Source organism: Lontra canadensis, unplaced genomic scaffold, assembly GCF_010015895.1.
Source record: "Lontra canadensis isolate GAN:19392208 unplaced genomic scaffold, GSC_riverotter_1.0 scaffold6, whole genome shotgun sequence".
Taxonomy (NCBI): domain Eukaryota; kingdom Metazoa; phylum Chordata; class Mammalia; order Carnivora; family Mustelidae; genus Lontra; species Lontra canadensis.
This window is the reverse complement of record NW_022631000.1, coordinates 12260078-12278261: the sequence shown is the minus strand read 5'-3', so window position 1 is coordinate 12278261 and position 18184 is coordinate 12260078. Positions and strand designations below refer to the sequence as shown.

Below are 18184 nucleotides of genomic sequence, written 5' to 3'. Positions count from 1 at the left end.
TGCTACAAATCTCTACTCATGCTTATTACATTTTATTACGAGTTTAGCTCCAGAAAAGTCCTGTGGGCAAGGCCACTTTCTCTTCGTCTTTTGAATCCTTGTGACTAGCGGTGTCTGGGCGGAGCAGGCCCCGGAACACCTACCCTACTATCCGCTATCAACTCCCGCTGTCACTAGGCACGACACATGCACGACTCGTTTATTTGAGTGCTCAGTGACTCCTGTTCAGTATAAAAGAGAACTCATAGATTGCACTCCTGTAAGGCATTAACATTTTTAGTATCTGAGTCAGGGGTCCTGAAGACCACCTGTAGGTTCGATAACTTGTTAGGACTCAGAGAACTCAGCACCTACTTCTCAGAGCTAGGACTTCTTAGTGAAAGGGTACACAGTAAAATATGCAAAGGAAAAAGAGGCAGAAGGCAATGTCCGGAGAAATGAGGCAGAAGCTTCAAGAATTCTTTCCCAGTGATCATGCCACATGAGCTGAAATTCCCCCAGTAAGGAGTTGTGACGATACCTGTGAAATGTGGTCCACCAGGCCAGTGCCCGAGTAGTGGGAGCTGGCCACTTAGGCAGCCTCTGCCTGCCACTTACAACTGCAGACTCCCAGAGGGAAAGGTGTTCAGCACAAATACTACTGTTCATGCAGTATAGACAGTTTAGGCAGAGTGAGCCACTTTTATCCATTCTGGGAATAGTGGAAACCTGCCAAAGTCAAGTTCCCAGATGCAACCGTGGGCTCACCTACAAGCTGGTCTCTCTGAGGCTAAGCACTCAGGCCTGCTGTTAGCTTTCTTTAGCACAGGAATTTTATCCCGATTTTCTGTGTCATGTTGTCAATTTGTTTTGCTTGACACCAACTCAGTAATATCAAGGCTCACTACTGCACAAGCTCATTTTAGTTCTTAAAAACACCTATGTAATAATTGCATTTTGTATTTTCTTACTATCTCTACACTTTAGAAAGCCCTCTGACATAGATAGTAGTCACTTGGCTATTTGTACTTAAGGCACATATTAACAGAAAAGGAATGTTTCTGCAGGCAGGCAATAATATATAAAGATTAATTACCTCTTTAGAATATACTACATCATTAAGATCACACCCCTCCCCCATTTAAATGACATACAAGCCAACATTTAAAAGCGATATATTTCCTTTATATTACTGTAAAGTTTTGAGCCTTTAAAAAAGGTTAACTTTAAGTTTAAATATAATACGCAGAATATAATATATAAAGTGGTATCCTTACTTTTTCAACTTTATTATGCTTCAGGATTTTTTCTGGTCATTTCAGATTTATTTTAATAAAGACTGTCCTATATTTTTTGAAATGCATTTTAAAATCAGAAGCAATTTTACAAATCTCTGTATATGGCCAACACCAAAAAAAGACGAAAAATTCCAGCTTTATTAACAATTCTAAGTAGACAAGAATACAACAAATTAAGAGGTGTCCTGATTTAACATAAGCATTTAGCAGGTAAACATCTCTTGAACAAAAAAGTAGGAAATATTTTAATTAAAAAAAAAAACATGCAACATGGATAGATCTAGAGGGTATTAAATTAAGTGAAATAAGACAGAGAAAGACAAAATATGATATGATTTTACTTATATGTGGAACCTAAAAAGCAAAACAAACAAAGCAGAAACAGACCCACATAAACAGAGAACTGGTGGTTGTCAGAGGGAGGGGTGGGTGGATGAACAAAAATAAGTGAAGAGGAGTGGGAGCTACAGGCTTCCAACTCCAGAATGAGTAATCACTGGGATGAAAGGTACCACATAGGGAACAGAGTCAATGGTATTGTAATAGCGCCCTATCGTACAGACAATAGCTACACTTGTGGTGAGTTCAGTGTAACATATAGGGCTGTCGAATCACTATGTTGTACACCTGAAACTACAGAACACTGGTGTGTCAACAATACTTCAATTTAAAAAAATCAAAGATTGAAGGAAGGAGAAAATTTTCCAAACAGCAGCATGTACTTTCTTCACGATCTGCACCATTTGTATCCTACATCATTGAATCAATACTCATGTGATTATTTACAAAGTAGAGACAAGAGGAAAAAACCCAAGTATTGGTGTCTTTCATTTGTTATCCCTCTTCCAAGCTTCTGGATCCGCTAGTTTACATACCAACTAAAAATGTGATTCTAGTTAACTACAGTTGAAAGCTTATCAATTAAGTCATCAATAGTATAAACAAGGAGTTGAATGTCCGCTTTTTCCTTCATTCGGTGATCACTATGCTTTCGGAGGATGACATCTACATCTGCACTGACCACTCGGTCAGCAACCTGTATGGATGTATGCCAAGGTATGATGTCATCTTTCATGCCATGGAGCAGTCGTACCGGGCAGTTCACCGGGATAGGGCTATGTAACAAGCAGTGGTGTTCGGCTTCCTTAATGAAACTGTACTGAAAGTGATAAACTCCGTCTTCACTGTACCTTGATGGCATGGCCCATACGCCTTTTGTCTCTACTTCCTTTTTGACCTATTGGGAAAAAAGAGGAAAAGAAATATATGCAACTCTAACACATGCAGTAGTCTTAAACAGTCTAAGGAAAGCAGTCCTAGAGGAAAAGGAAAAAAAGAGATAAAAATGTAATAATGATAATTATCAATAATTAAACATTGTGCAAGGTACTCTGACAGGCACTTTACACACAGTATCTCATGAGATCCTGATAAAAGTTGTTATTATTGCAAAACAAAAGAGGGTATTGGAGTCTAGAGAGGTTAAATTTCATGTTTAAAACTGAAAGGTAACAACTGTCATGGCTAGGATTCAAACTTAGATTTCGCTTTATCAGGTAACATCTTAAATCAGGTGCTGCTTCATCCTAAATGAAAGGGAAAACGAAGGGGAGAAAAAAGTAATTTCTTGGAATAAGTTCAGGTATCATTCAGAATATATAAAACCAATTCTTAGGAATAACAATTGTTCAGATTTCAAAAAGCACAAAACTGAGTGTCTATATGTGAAGTTACTAAAATGGGGAGGGGATAAGGGAAGAAAAGAATCAAGCCTAAAACTAAAAATGAAAAATAAAATAGTAGTTACTCTGTCATAATCAAACATAGAATTTCAGGCTGGGAGTGTCTGGATGGTTCAGTGGCTGGGCATCTGCCTTTGGCTCAGGTCATCTCAGGATCTTGGGATCAAGCCCCATGAGCCCCAATAGGGGACTCACAGCTCAGTGGGGAGTCTGCTTTTCTCTCTCCCTGTCTCTCCCCCTGCTTGTGTGCTCTCTCTCACTTATACTGTCAAAGGAATAAATAAAATCTTAAAAAAAAAAAAAAATTTTTTTTCAGGCTAAATGTTACCCCCCCCCCCCAAAAAAAAAAAGGCACTGCTTTCGCCTTCCAGAGTCCTAGGGAATGAGAAAAAAAAAATGTGTTGTTTTGGAAGACAATGAAGTCTTCCAAATACTTCCTGAAAACTGAATAAGGAAATCATTTCCACACTTACTCTCTTAAAATGAAACACTGGGTATCTTTTGATTCTTGAAGAATTTTTTTTTACTTATTAGAATTTGTCTTACTTTTCGGATTATAATTTGTCTTTACAATTTTTCTTTTTCATTTTTTTAAGATTTTATTTATTTATTTGAGATAGAGATGGTGCAAGGGGAGGGGCAGAGGGAGAAGGGCGAAACAGGCTTCCCAATGAGCAGGGAGCCACAAGCAGGGCTCAATCCCAGGACCCTGGGATCATGACCTGAGCTGAAGGCAGACACTTAACAGACTGAGCTACCCAGGTACCCCTTAAACAATTTTTCTAATTAAAGTAATGTACACACATTATAGAAAACATGGGAAATATACAAATTATAAAAAAGAGTAATCACACATAATCCCACCTCTTAGATACAACACCCATGAATACTCTGGCCCGTTTCCTTCCAATATTTTTCTCCACGTATTTGGTTTCATACATGTAATATGTAAAACGGATATCTATCACACATTCATACAGAGTTTTCTACATTGCTTTACTTCTACATAATACCTGGGTTTTTAAAAAAATTCTATGAGGTTTTCAAAGGTTGCACAGTAGTCCATTATACTGGATCTAAGATAATTAAATATTTCCATACTGCTGGGTACTTCTTTTTTTATTTTATATTTTTTCCTTTATTTTTTTAATTTTAAAAATATTAAAAAAATGCAAACCCTTGTGTCGAGGGCTGACTTGCAATGGATTGCAGCGAGGGAGCTGCTCTGCTATGTACGAACCTCCGAACTGCTGGGTATTTCTATGAACACCTTGAGCACAAAGATTTATCTGTATATAATAACTTATTTGGAGAGATTATATTTAACTAATATATCAAGATATAAATATTTTTATGGCTCTTGCAACCATATCATATTAAGGGCATTTCTGACTTGAAAAATAGGTGGACATCTTATCAAAAATAAGGAAAAATAAAAGGAAAGAAAAACCAAATATAATATATTGAAAATTTTTGTATTTAAATTTTCAGTGAAGATATGGTTTTTCCATATTTAAAACACATTAATTTACTGCAAATATGAAAGGAAAACAAGAATTTAAACAGTAAAATATGTATGCTATAATCCGTATGTATTTAGGCATTTTAATATATTCTTTAAAATTCCAAAATGATTTACTGATGTGAAAAAGCTGTGTATCTGAAGGCTATACTCTTAACCATGTCTTCAAATGATTTGAAATTAATAAAATTTTAAAAACTGTGAGATACATTAATCTATATTAATATCAAGGCATTTAAAAAAAATTTTATTTATTTATTTGCAGGCAGAGAAGCAGGCAGAGAGAGAGGTGGAAGGAGGCTCCCTGCTGAGCAGACAGCCCGATGTGGGGCTCGATCCCAGGACCCTGGGATCACGCACGACCTGAGCCAAAGGCAGAGGCTTTAACCCATTGAGCCACCCAGGCACCCCATCAAGGAATCTTCTTCATTAAAACATGGGAACTGAATATTTAAGGCAAAAATTGATATTCAGGGGCGCCTGGGTGGCTCAGTGGGTTAAAGCCTCTGCCTTCAGCTCGAGTCATGATCCCAGGGTCCTGGGATCGAGCCCCACATCAGGCTCTCTGCTCAGCGGGGAGCCTGCTTTCTCCTCTCTCTCTGCCTGCCTCTCTGCCTACTTGTGATCTCTGTCAAATAAATAAATAAAATATTTTTTAAAAAATTGATGTTCAGTAATCCTCATGGTACTCAGGATAATTCCTAAATTTCTAATTTCAGTAATTAGAACTCAGTTTCATTGGTTATTAGATCAAGTGGGAACCATGGTAATTACTAAGACATAATTAAGAACAGCTGCATTTTTAGTATCCCCGTTCCCATCAAGCTGTTATCTGCCACTGAATTGAATGAATACTGTCCAAAGAACAAACTTCACTTTACAGAATATTATATGTACTGAACCCTCAAAAACAAAAAGTTCAGAAAAGCAAAAAACATCATTAACCGAAGAAAACGTACAATATATATTAAGTTCTACAGCTAGAAGAAACCACATCAAGGCGATGTGGTTGCGAAGCTTATATTCGAAACAGCTGTGCTTCCTGTCTGACGGCCTCAAGTGTTCAAAGAAGGAGACATTGTTAGAGTCTGTTCCTACACAATAAGCAATGCTGAGTGTTAACACTGCCTGGGCTAAAGATGATAGTAACAATCACCACTTTTGCTGCCTTGCCATTGTTAGAGGTAACTGCTTCTGTGAAGAAGAGATAGTGGTCTTAGTGCCCCTGCTCTCCCATTATACATGCTTTTAAATTAACATGCTTCTATTAACCACCATTTGTTGGTCTGATTCAGGATTAGCAAAGACATGCCCTGATTTGCAGGCCATAGATCTTCTCAGTCACTTAGGTGATATTTACCATACCCACCCTGAGTAATGTGGATACATACACATAAAAAGAAATATACAAAGATCCTGTCATTTACTGTAACAACAACAACAAAATTATTTAATCACCTCCTCCTCAATCTGCTACGTTCTCAAAATAATTTCCTAGCAGGAGAACCACTATTTAACTGAGTTAAAGGATGGGTTAAAGGGTTCAAAGTTTATATGCAGAAAGATGCAATGGTAGAATTTAGCAGAATGAGGATACTGAGCAACTATGCATGCATGAGAAACAACTAAGATAGCAAAAAATAATAATAATAATCATCATCATCATAATTTTTTCCCCCAGAAATCTAAGCGCAAGGTAGACCAGCTTTGTAATCTTAGCCCTCAGAGGAAATGACATAAAAGCACATTTGCAGACAATGCCATTTTTTCCAGAAGCTGAGAAGAATGTGGACTGAGAAATAAGCTCCGAACGGTATAATCTATGGCACTGGTATGCACCAGTGCAGAATGAGGTGAACGTCAATATACTCTACTATTCAACACTACATGTGCTTCTTCCCTCCTCCATGTGCTCATCTGTTCTCTAGCGCAGGGGTTCTCCAACCTCAGCGGACTACAGCAGACCACTGGCCGCAAGGGGAGCTCAGGAATGTGCATTTCCAGCACGTTGTCAGGTGAAACTGAGGTTACTGGCCTTGGGACATTATCTGAACCAACACACAACTGGTTTTCTTTTATTTTCTGTGCCTCAATCCTGCCAGGATCATAATCCACAGGGACACTTAGATCCTTAGGGAAAAGAGAGGCAAAGAGAACTCAACTGATTACAAAAGAGTAACAAAATATACACAAATAAACAGCCTTGACCCACGATTCCTTTACCCCTGCAGACAAGGGAAGTGCTTAAACATATGCCCAATAATGAAGCACAACAAGTACATTACCTTCATTCATTTCAGAAACCTCATTTCAACCATGATTTGCTGAAAGGCATGCTAATAATGAAAAGCAAATTTTTGTTTTAAGTGAGAATTAGTTATAGAAAAGAATGCCAACTAAGTGTCTAAGCCAGGAATGGCAAATCTCATCTCCTGTGTGCTAATTCTGATCGACTGATAGTGTGTATTTGCAGAGCTCTGCTGGGAAAGGTTCTGAGGCTGCTTTCACGCTTAAAAAAAAAATTTCAGAACTGATGACCCAAGTCTAACAAGATCATAAGTACTAATTCCCATATGCCATAAAGTAAGAAAAAGAGGTACAAAAAGAGATCACAATGTATAAGTAAATGTGATTTATAAAGAAAATGTTGCTAAAAAAAGAATTTAAGTGTGATTTCATTAACATGGTTCAAATATTCAGCAGAATGATTTGAAGAGGCTGTGAAAAAAAGGGAACCTTGAACAAGAGACCAATTAGTTAAAGAAGGTAGAGATTGTACACAAAAAGGCAGCTAAGGCAAAAAGATGAGCCAGCAAAGGAAGTCAAAGGACAGATGACACATGAACAAATATTCAAAGAGGGAGCAGGAGAATGACAGGAGGTTGCTTGTGACTTACCTCAACAGGAAGCTGATTGAACTGTGTCACTAGGCCATCTACAGCTGTTGCTATACCAATAAGGGCAACAACCCTTTGTGGCCTTGCAATTGCAGCATGAAACATAAGCCATCCTCCAAGGCTAGATCCAACTAGTATCTAAAAATAAAAATTTATAGTTTTAAAGAGGAATTTTCTTTTCTGTAAGTGGACTGAGTAATTTATGTATGTACTTTTGTCTTCTACATCCATTAGCTCCCAGACTTTTAATATTTGGCACAAAGCAGAATTAAAATTATGACTGCAGTGAAAAGTAAAATGCTTACTTACATTTTGTAAGAAAGTAAAAATGACAGAACAAATTTAAATCAAATACCAAACTGATGGTTAAATATTTAAACTATTAAAATTTTCATAGCTAAAGAAAACAGTTAAAAAAGCATGAGGTTAGTCAATAATCATATTTAACAAAAACAGCCACCTGCGGTCCTTCAGCTAAGTCATCAATTATAGAAAGAACATCTTTTCTCCATCTTCCCACTGTGCATTCTTCTAAGTTGCCATCCGAATTTCCAACTCCTGAGTAATCAAACCTAGAAAAAGGGAAAACAAATCTACATCTAAATATCTATTCATATGTCTGTTTCTCTGATTTTTGAGGAAGACAGTACATTTACCATTATTACAAAGCTTAAAATATATTAAAATGAAACACTGAGGTCAATCTGTATTTCAGCAGATCCTACTGGCATAACCTTCAAATATCGCCTCCAGCCACTAACTCTCTCGCCCTCCCCACCACCAGCCTCGGCTCCCTGTCACTATCTCCTCTGATTGGACCAGTGTGACAGTCTCCTCTTAGGTCTCCTGCCGCCCTTTTCTACCCTCGAGTTCTCTTCCCCATGTAGTCGTCAGTGATCCTTTTAAAACAAAAATCATGTCTTGCACAAACCCTCTGAAAGCTTTCTATAACCTTTAAATAAAATATAAAGTCCATACCATAATCTAGCCTCTGACTACCTCTCTGATCGTTTCTTCCTGTTCCCTCCCTCCCAACTGTTATCTTCACTTGCCTTCCTGAAGTTGATGGAATACACCACCCACGTTTGTGCCTCAGGAGTTTTACATCAGCTTCTCTCTCTACACTTCCAGAGAGCCAGTTTGCTTGCTCCCTCACCTCATTCAGGCCTCCTACTCCAATGTTACATCCCCAGCGATGCCTTCTGTGACCAACTCAATCCAAAACTGTGCTTCTTTCATCATTCTCGAATTCTGTCCCCTGCTTTATTTTCTTCATGGCATATACTGCTACTTGACATAAAAGAAACCTATGTGTTTGTGGTCTGTCTCCAACACTAGAATGGAAGCACCATATGGGCCCAGACTATTTTGCTCCCCACACTGCTTTCTTGGTACCTAGATCAGAACCTTGCAAATGGTATATGCTTAGTATTTACTAAATTGATGAAAGGAAGGAGGCAAATCAAATTTATGAACACCAACTCATCCCATTAGTTTGCATCTCCTTCCAACTTTCGAGGTCTTCAGGTTCGAAGTCTGTGTGATCTGTGCATTTTACATTCCTTCAAGGCTCAATTCAACAGATCATGAAGTATCATACCACACCTGCAGGTTGCCTTAAACCCCAGTCCCTGGGGGAAGCCTTCCTTCCTCACCCAAACTCTTACTCAATGTTTAAGTCAAGGCACTTCCTCTGAAGCACTTTCTTTGATATATATGCCCTGCTTACTACCATCAGTCACTTCCTTTATATGTACTCCCTCGACACTTTTCATACTATGTTGTAATCAAGTTTCAAATGTTTGTCTGACTCTGCTGTCAGTTCTTCAAGAGCAGACTGTTTTATTCAAATCTGTTTTTTCCCCAGGGTACGGAACACTGCTTCCTCCTGTACCATTCTCTCTCACTCTCTCTCCTTTCTTCTCATTCATCTCTTTCTCTGCAATTTGGTAAGACCAATATTATGCTGCAAACCTGGCCTATCACAGTAGCCTCCTGTCTCTATGACTAGTCTCTTTCTGAATGGATCCACTTTATACCTGTCAGGTTTCTTCTGTGACATGATACTGACATGCATAAACTTCAGTGGTTCCCTGTGACATACAACATAAACATTTAGCACGTTAGCTTGTTTTTATAGACCACTAGCTTCTGGTCATGTCGGACTGACCTTTTATCATTTCATCAGAGGCCACTACTGCCTTGACCAAACTAAACAACTTGCTGTTACTCAACTGGCTCCTGTTCTTTGTCCTGTTTCATGCTTCCTACTATTCCCTTCACCTGAATACCTTCTCCTTTCATTTGTACAGCTCATATGCTCTTAGAGCTTAGTCCAAATGAATCTTTTTTTGCTGGAAAAACTTCCCAGGAAAGCTGAAGAAAAAATCTCTACCTAATGAAACTTATATAGAATTCACTTTTAGCAGTCACAATCAATTTCTTATAACCTACTCTAGAAGACAGTTTGTGTGTGTAGTGTGCCTCATCATTGCTGTGAGACTGTCAGATCCTCACAGGGAACACCCTTCCTGGTTTGTCTCTGCATTCAGAAGCAAGGCATGTAATAAGCCTCATACACTTGAGTATCACAACACATACTAAATAAATAAAAGTGGAAGATAAAAGTAAAAAGAATCACTTTATTCAAATTTGAAGGATTTTGTTTACTCTTCAAATCTGGTGAAAACTAATCCTAGTGTTTTCAGTGTACGTGTAAGAATATATATGTGATAAATAGCATACGACATTGTCTTAGGGATTTATAAGTCATGGAGAAAGAAGAAATAAACATTTTCTTTAGGTAAAGAGTGAAATGATCTGGGACCCATAGGAATTGTGTAACAAGAGCACTGCTGAAGCCTCAATCACAGTTACTACTTCTCACAATCCCGGGGACACGGCAGTGAGACCCAGGAGAAGAGGAAAGACACTGGCCAATCCTCCTTTTCCCTCCCCTGCTGGGCAATTGGGCATCTCTACTTGCTGCATCTTTTACACCTGCCTTCCAAATATGCATTGCTGTTTTGGGCGGGGGTCATGATCCCAAGGTCCTAGTATAGAGCCCCGTGTCAGGCTCCTTACTCAGCAGGGAGCCTGCTTCTCCCTCTCCCTCTGCTGCTACTCTGCCTGCTTATGCTCCCTCTGTCAAATAAACAAATAAAATCAAAACAAACAAAAAACTAACATAATATGCATTGCAGATGCAGAATATACGTAGAGTCCCTCCAAAGAGGGAAAGGCAAACATTCAGTGATACTAAAATGTATGGGTAAAAAATGCAGTTCACTCTTGCAGAACCCTAATCAAGGGACGAAGATAATTTAAACATATTCAGCTGTTCGGGCTTTAAGAAACAGCAACACACCACTGTTCTGGCAGCCTCAACACTCTGGGACATATCCTTAAATCTACAATTAATTATTCTATGACAAATAACTATGAGAGAATACTAGCCCTAATGCCATGTCCTACATTCCGGAGCTCTAACTCAATCTTATGTTAGGCACGGGGAGAGGACATCAAGAAACCATTTTCCTATAGCCATACGTACCATTTCTTATACAATATACAAAACTATTTCTTTGTTCAAGAACCAAGATCTTAAATAAGAGCTTTAAAAAAAAGGGGGGGGCGCCTGGGTGGCTCAGTGGGTTAAAGCCTCTGCCTTCAGCTCAGGTCATGATCCCAGGGTCCTGGGATTGAGCCCCACATCGGGTTCTCTGCTCAACGGCGAGCCTGCTTCCTCCTCTCTCCCTCTCTGCCTACTTGTGATCTCTGTCAAATAAATAAATAAGATCTTCAAAAAATTAAAAAAAAAAAAGAAAGAACCAAGATCTTACAGCCAAAAACACAACAAAATAAACTAAGAAACTAGAATACATATAAAAGATAAAATCTCCAATAACAAGCTAACATGCAATCAATAGTTAACAGTGATTAGATTGCAATGAAATTTGATAAAAGCTAATAAAAAGGAATTTGGTTAAATTAAAACTTTGTGGTGGGACACCTGGGTGGCTCAGTTGGTTAAGCCGCTGCCTTTGGCTCAGGTCATGATCCCAAGGTCCTGGAAGCGAGTCCCACATCAGACTCTCTGCTCGGCAGGGAGCCTGCTTTTCTCTCCGGCTCTGCCTGCCACTCTGCCTGCTTGCGCTCTCAATCTCTCTGACAAATAAATAAATAAATAAAATCTTGCAAAATATATATGTATTTAAAAAAATTAAAACTGTGGTAAAGGGCTATAATTTTATAAGATTTATAAAGATATATTTAGTTTATGTTTTTAACACAGTACTACTTAATGGTCTGTGCACATTATAATTCAATCATGTTTATTTACTTTAAAAATATATTTCGAATGTTTCCAAAGTGCAGAAAACCCAGAGATGTCAAGTCTTATAGGGAGACAGGAACTGGTTACAGTGATCATAGTCTCAATTTAAATTCAAGAGCCAGTAAAATGACAATTTCTTTTTTTAAATTTTTTACTTTATTTTTTTATAGAGATTTATTTTATTTATTTGACGGACAGAGATCACAAGTAGGCAGAGAGGCAGGCAGAAGAGAGAGGGAAGCAGGCTCCCCGCTGAGCAGAGAGCCCGATGTGGGGCTCAATCTCAGGACCCTGAACCGAAGGCAGACCTGAGCCGAAGGCAGAGGCTTAACCCACTGAGCCACCCAGGTGCCCCAAAATGACAATTTGATTCAGATTCTTTTGGGGACAAAAAAGAATGATGGCAATTTTTCTGATATTATCATGTTTTTGACCCAGGTGGTCCTCCTTCCTGTATAGCTCTTCCTTCTTACCCATGTCTGAAATATCCTTCAGTGTGCCTTTATGAAGTATTTTTTACCCAGTTCAATCCCCAGTTTTCTCTCACTTTGTACAATTAAGTACACTGTTCTTTTGACACAATCACATTCTGATGAGTATTTTTGCTTTATTTCTCATATGTATTTTATTTTGTGTTTCCCCCACCTAATCGTTAAGAACAACAGCCATGTTTTAGAAATCACTGTGTGTTTTACAGCACCCAGCAATACTGTTAGAAAAGACAGATACTTGGAAAAGACAGTCCAGACTTCAGAATAACAGTTAAGTCAGAACAGATTTTTGAAAGTTCTGAGCATGAAAATAAAAACCACTCAGTTAATATGATAAAAGGAGTAACACTAAATCCGTATAATTGATATAATCTCAGCTAATATACTGAATAAAATCTAGAAGTTTTTTAGTTTTAAAAATTTATTTATTATCTTATTTCTGAAAGATGTATTTTCTAGACCCACTGACCAAATTTTAGTGAAACTACTAACAATTTAGATGAATACATTTTTAGGCTGTTAGTGATAAAAAGGATTCAGTAATTATCTTTAGTTCAACCTGCCCCTTTTTTATGATGAAGAAAACAGTTCCAGGGTTACTGAGCTGACTCATCTTGTCACAGTTATTGCTGGAACTGATTCTAATACCTGTACTTATTGAACCCAGGCCGTGTCCTTTCTACCAAACAGTACTATCTTTTCTGGCAAATCAGGCCCTGTATAAATGATTGTTAAGGTAAACAAACCCAGTAACAACAATGTAAGCACATTCTTTTACTAAAATAATTATCAGTATGAAAAATTAGGAACTGTGAAATCAAATTTTTGTTCAACAACATATATCCTCTCTATTTATCCTTCTACATAATCAGACTACAGGAGTGAGGGGAAAGAGAAAACTCATTGGAAATGTGAACTATACAATACTAATTTTAGAATACCTTCATTTATTTACTTTTTTTATAGGGGCACGGAACACCAATGAAAATACTAAGCCAGAGAAATAAATTTTGGAGTTACAGACTACAACTTAAAACCAAGGAAACGAATGGGCTCAATATGAAGAGGACAGGAAATGAGAACTTAAAATATCCCAGGTAAGAGACATGAAAAATATACAATATTCTTTAATTCATACATTTTTTGAATACATAATTTAAAAGTAGAGTTATAAAGAATGGCCAAATAAAAGCCTTTATGTCCCCAATGGGAAACCACAATATAATTATGACATCACAAGAAAGCCAACTACTATTATTGGTTTGTTGTCATGTTAGATTATTATATCAAGAGTTTAGTTACTATTAGTTTCCTTTCCTGCCAGCATTGTCAGTGTGGCACAAAGACCATTTTAAAACAGGTCTTTTAAAGGTTTCATTTATGATAACCCTAAATCACCAGGTTAAAGTTTACAGACCATTAAAATAAGTTAATTCATAAAAGCACGGGCATTTGCTTCAATTGGTTAAAGCAGAAATAATTCTCTGTTGCCATGCTAAATGGTAGTAGTATTTTCTCTGAAATACGTTGTTCCTACCTTATACAGGCGTGACCTAGAGATCTGCAAAACTCTTCAATCGCCAATGCTTTTGTACCGTTCATATTAGAAATATAGCCAGGGATGAAGATAACTCCTGGACTTTTGCCTTTTAGCTTCTTATAAGCCAGGTTTGGAAGGTCTGGTCGACTAAGGAAAGAGACTGATGTCTTTTGTCTGCAAGCTAAACAAAGTACACAAAACATAAACTACAGTTCACAAATACCATTTTTGGAAAACCATATACAATTGGCCCATGAGCAACATGAGGGTTGGGATGCTAACTCCCCATGAGTCGAAAATTCACGTGTAACTTCTGACTCCCCAAAAACATAACTACTAATAGCCCACTATTGATTGGAGGCCTTACTGGTAACATAAACAGTTAACACATATTTTGTATGTCGTATATATTACGTATCATATTCTTACGACAAAGTAGGCTAGGGAAAAGAAAATGTTCAGAAAATCATATAGAAAATATATTTACAGTAGTGCACTGTATTTATTGAAAAAAAAAAAACAACAATGTATAAGTGGACCTTTGCAGTCAAACCCATGTTGTTCAAGGGGCAACTGTATGTTTTCAATCTTAATTTTGTCAAATTGATGTCAAAACTACTTCCATTTAAGAGGAAAAACAAAGATTTGAAGTACTAAAATCACAAGCCTACGCATGGTTATCTTCTAAACTCATATCAAAATCAGTGCCTTTGAGCGAGGTCCAATCCTGATTCTTTCAAAATATGCAATGAGGAGGAAATTTCAAGGCAATAAAAGATAAAGACTTGTAAAAAATGTTTTCCTGGGCGCCTGGGTGGCTCAGTGAGTTAAGCCGCTACCTTCGGCTGGGGTCATGATCTCAGGGCCCTGGGATCGAGTCCCGCGTCAGGCTCTCTGCTCAGCAGGGAGCCTGCTCCCTCCTCTCTCTCTGCCTGCCTCTCTGTCTACTCGTGATCTCTCTGTCAAATAAATAAATAAAATCCTAAAAAAAAAATGTTTTCCTGTTGCTGCTGTATCATCTCTCCTAAATAGTATCAGTGTTCAGATTTATCTACACTAGTTTTAGCCTTTTCTTGTATGATTTTCTTTTTAATTTTGTCTATGTTTGAGGAGTTTCACATCCTCTACTGTTTGGTACAGAGAGGAAGAAACAACTCCGGCCTGCCCTTGAGAAATTGTTCCAAAGGTGGGGGTGCTGGTATGCTACTTTTACCACTGGGTCCCTTGCCACCCACAAAATCATGGGCCATGGTTAACAGCCAAGCATGACTCTCTATTACCTGAGGTGGCTTCAATGAGCAGTTTCTTTACAAGTAACCTTGAATAATTTATAATAGTACCATTTTTGGAAAAAGATTTTTCATAGGGTTCTGCAATCACTCCATGTTTTATTTGTTGGTTTGGCTTTTTGTGAATGCTACACAGATCTTCATGTAATTTAAGTACAACAGTACAACTGGCAAACTTTACAAAGTTACTCATTGTTTCATTGTTTTTGAAGATTTTTCCCACCATAAAATCTATACTTGCTCTTAAAAAATAAAGTAAAAAGATATTTAAAGAACATTAAGTCATTTAGAATCCCACTCCTCCTTCCAAAGAAATTAGGTTTATGGGGTGCTGGGTTAAGCATCCAACTCTTTGATTTCAGCCCAGGTCATGACCTTGGGTGCAAGATGGAGCTCAGCATCTGGCTCTGTGATGAGCCTGAAGTTTGCTTGGGATTCTCTCCCTCCCTCCCCTGCCCCCACATATGTGCACACACGCACGTGTACACACACACACACACACACACACACTCGTGGTTTCTCTCTCAGTAAATAAATAAATCTAAAAAAAAAAAAAGGTTTGTCTATTTCTTTACGGTCTTTTTCTGGACCAACAAAATCTCCTGCATTCAATGAAGCCTTCCTCTCCTTTACTGTGGCCAATGAAAACATCTTGGCCCCCTCCATGTGAGTTAATAAAAGCTTCCCTCATTTTGGATTTGAGACTGATTTTTTTAAGTAGGCTCTATGCCCCAGGTGAAGCTTAAACACACAAACCTGAGATTAAGAGTTCTACACTCTATCAATTGAGCCATTCAGGCAGCCCAAGAAGTTGAATTTTAAAAACTGAATTGAAGGCCTAACGCTATCCCTATTACATACTAGTGTGTTTCAAAGTTTCCGAGTATAGTGAAATATGCCAAATCTAAAAGTTTTAGTGAAAACCAGGGCTAACAGGGTCCAGTTATGTTAGCTGGTGGACTGTATTTGCAAAAATGTCAACTTCCCATTTCCTTCCAGCGCTCAAAAATATCCCTCCTACCTTCTTCTTGATATTACTGCCCCAAACAGGAATTTCTTCCAGAGACAATTACAATTTACTTCATTTTGGTGAGTTTTAAGTGGACAGGTTCTTAATATTACACCCATAAATGATCTTATTATAGTAGAAGGATTAGCTCAAAGCCTGATGCATAAGTCCTTAACGGTGTGCCAAGGAGATGAAAGAGCATTACAATCTAGTTAATGAACTGACATACCATACTTCGCTGGAGGAACTTATATACAACAAGCCTTTAGGTTGTATACAATTAAATGTAAGTTAAACCGATTATACACACTTAAAATTTTTAACTAAAACTAAGGGTGTCAGCAATGACGTCTCTATTGCAAGCACAGCGCACTCGGCAGCTTCTATGGCAAAGGTGTAAACAACACAACCGGAGAATAAAAAGACAAAATTCAGAAAGACACTACATATACTGAGGGTAGGGTGGTACGGAGAACAATCAAACACAAGATAAAGAAAATATTCAGATGCTCTCATTTTTGGTCCAAATTTTAGTTTCCTTTGTTGAATAATGATTATGGTTTTCACTGAGCTGGGAATATCGAAAAGGCAAACTCAGAAATTAGGCTGGATGACCGAATCTACACTTTTGCAACAACAAAAAAGTTCATATCGTTAAATTCCCTCTAGTGAAGCAAAGGCAGGTCTAAGCATCCTAAAAGAGTCAAGATTTGTAAACCCCTTAGACCTGAAGAGAAAAGACAGAAAAAGCAACTAATAAACGCACATCTTAATATTTCCCGGTGTTGGCACTTAACGCGGGGAGACAAGGAGAGTAGCATCCTGAAACTGCAAAGCGGAAAACGCCAGCAAGGGCCGGGGCTGGGCAGGATACCCAGAACCAAGAAGAGGTCTTCTTACTACCTCCACCAGAATTGTTGAAAGCGCCTAAAACAAGGATACTAAGAATGGGGGATGAACATTTTTAAATAGGGCGCCAAAAACGCACTAAACAGGAACGGACTAAACCCGATGTTCGAAAGAACGCGTACTTCTCCCGTCTTTCGGCCACTGACCTAGGAGCCACCGTGGCGTCCCCTCGAGCTTTCTTTTGAATAATGCGGTGAGGCCACGGTGGAAGCCGAAGACGGCCGCTTTGCTCCACCTCCGACAAGGTACCCAAGCGCCCAGAGACGCCATGCCGGTTGCGGCCATCTTCCCAGAGGTCCCTGAGCACCGAGCTCACCTACAGAGTCGCTCAGCGCACAATAAGTAGGCTGCGCATGCGCCACCGGCCGGAAGCCCGGACTTGCTAAAGAGCACCCCGGGAGAGTTTCAACAGAGAGCGCACATGCGCAGAGCGTCGTCGCGCTTGCCCTCGTCACTATTGGACAGCTGATTCTCTCCGGCAGTTTTTGCCCTTGATGTCTGGGAATGTTTTGATTGACCTCAGTAGGCGACCTTTTTAATGAGCAGATAGATATTACGTGGCTGAAGGTGCGGAGAGAATCTGTATCCAACGTTCCTAGATAGGAAACCATCTGATCATCCCGAGGACACTAGGCAGCGGAAGCATAAAATGCTAGCTAGGCTGCTTGCATTATAAATCGCTCTCTCGCCCTGATAGTTTTAAGCCATACCGGAAATGCTTCCAAGATCTGACCTTAATCCTGCTTGCAGAAATACCCAGAGCGGACTTGTCCACCGCTCCTTCGATTTTTCTTAAGCTCTTTGGATGCCTGACAGTTGTTTTTTTTTGTTTGTTTGTTTGTTTGTTTTGTTTTGTTTTAATTATTCCGTCCGCTGCCTCGTGTTATGTGCAAAATAAATCCCAGTAGATAAACGATCTCAACGGAAAAATAAAATTGAGAGGATTTAAGTACAGAGAATATTTTAATAGCTTGGGGATAGAAGGGACTCTCTTAAGCAAGATATGAAACTAAATTCATTAAAAAATGTATATGAATTTCAACTTTTTGAATGGCAAAAGTCATCTTGAGTCAAATGGGAGTCTAGAAAAACTGATTTTACAGAACAGGTAACAGAACGTTAATACTTTTATTCAGCCTGCTCCTAGAAAAAAAAGGGAAAAAAATCTATTA

The 18184-nt window shown here is 38.5% G+C and overlaps 1 protein-coding gene across 1 annotated transcript; it reads right to left on the bottom strand.

The window, feature by feature from the left end:
- Nucleotides 1–1393: 1393 nt before the first annotated feature.
- ABHD10 (abhydrolase domain containing 10, depalmitoylase) lies at nucleotides 1394–17335 on the bottom strand. Its single transcript, XM_032852179.1, has 5 exons — nucleotides 17159–17335; nucleotides 13803–13986; nucleotides 7899–8010; nucleotides 7439–7576; nucleotides 1394–2514 (listed from the first exon to the last, which is right to left on the bottom strand). Exons 1-5 carry the CDS (start codon nucleotides 17295–17297, stop codon nucleotides 2170–2172), a joined length of 918 nt encoding a protein of 305 aa, XP_032708070.1. The 5' UTR covers nucleotides 17298–17335; the 3' UTR covers nucleotides 1394–2169.
- Between the last annotated feature and the right edge of the window lie 849 nt (nucleotides 17336–18184).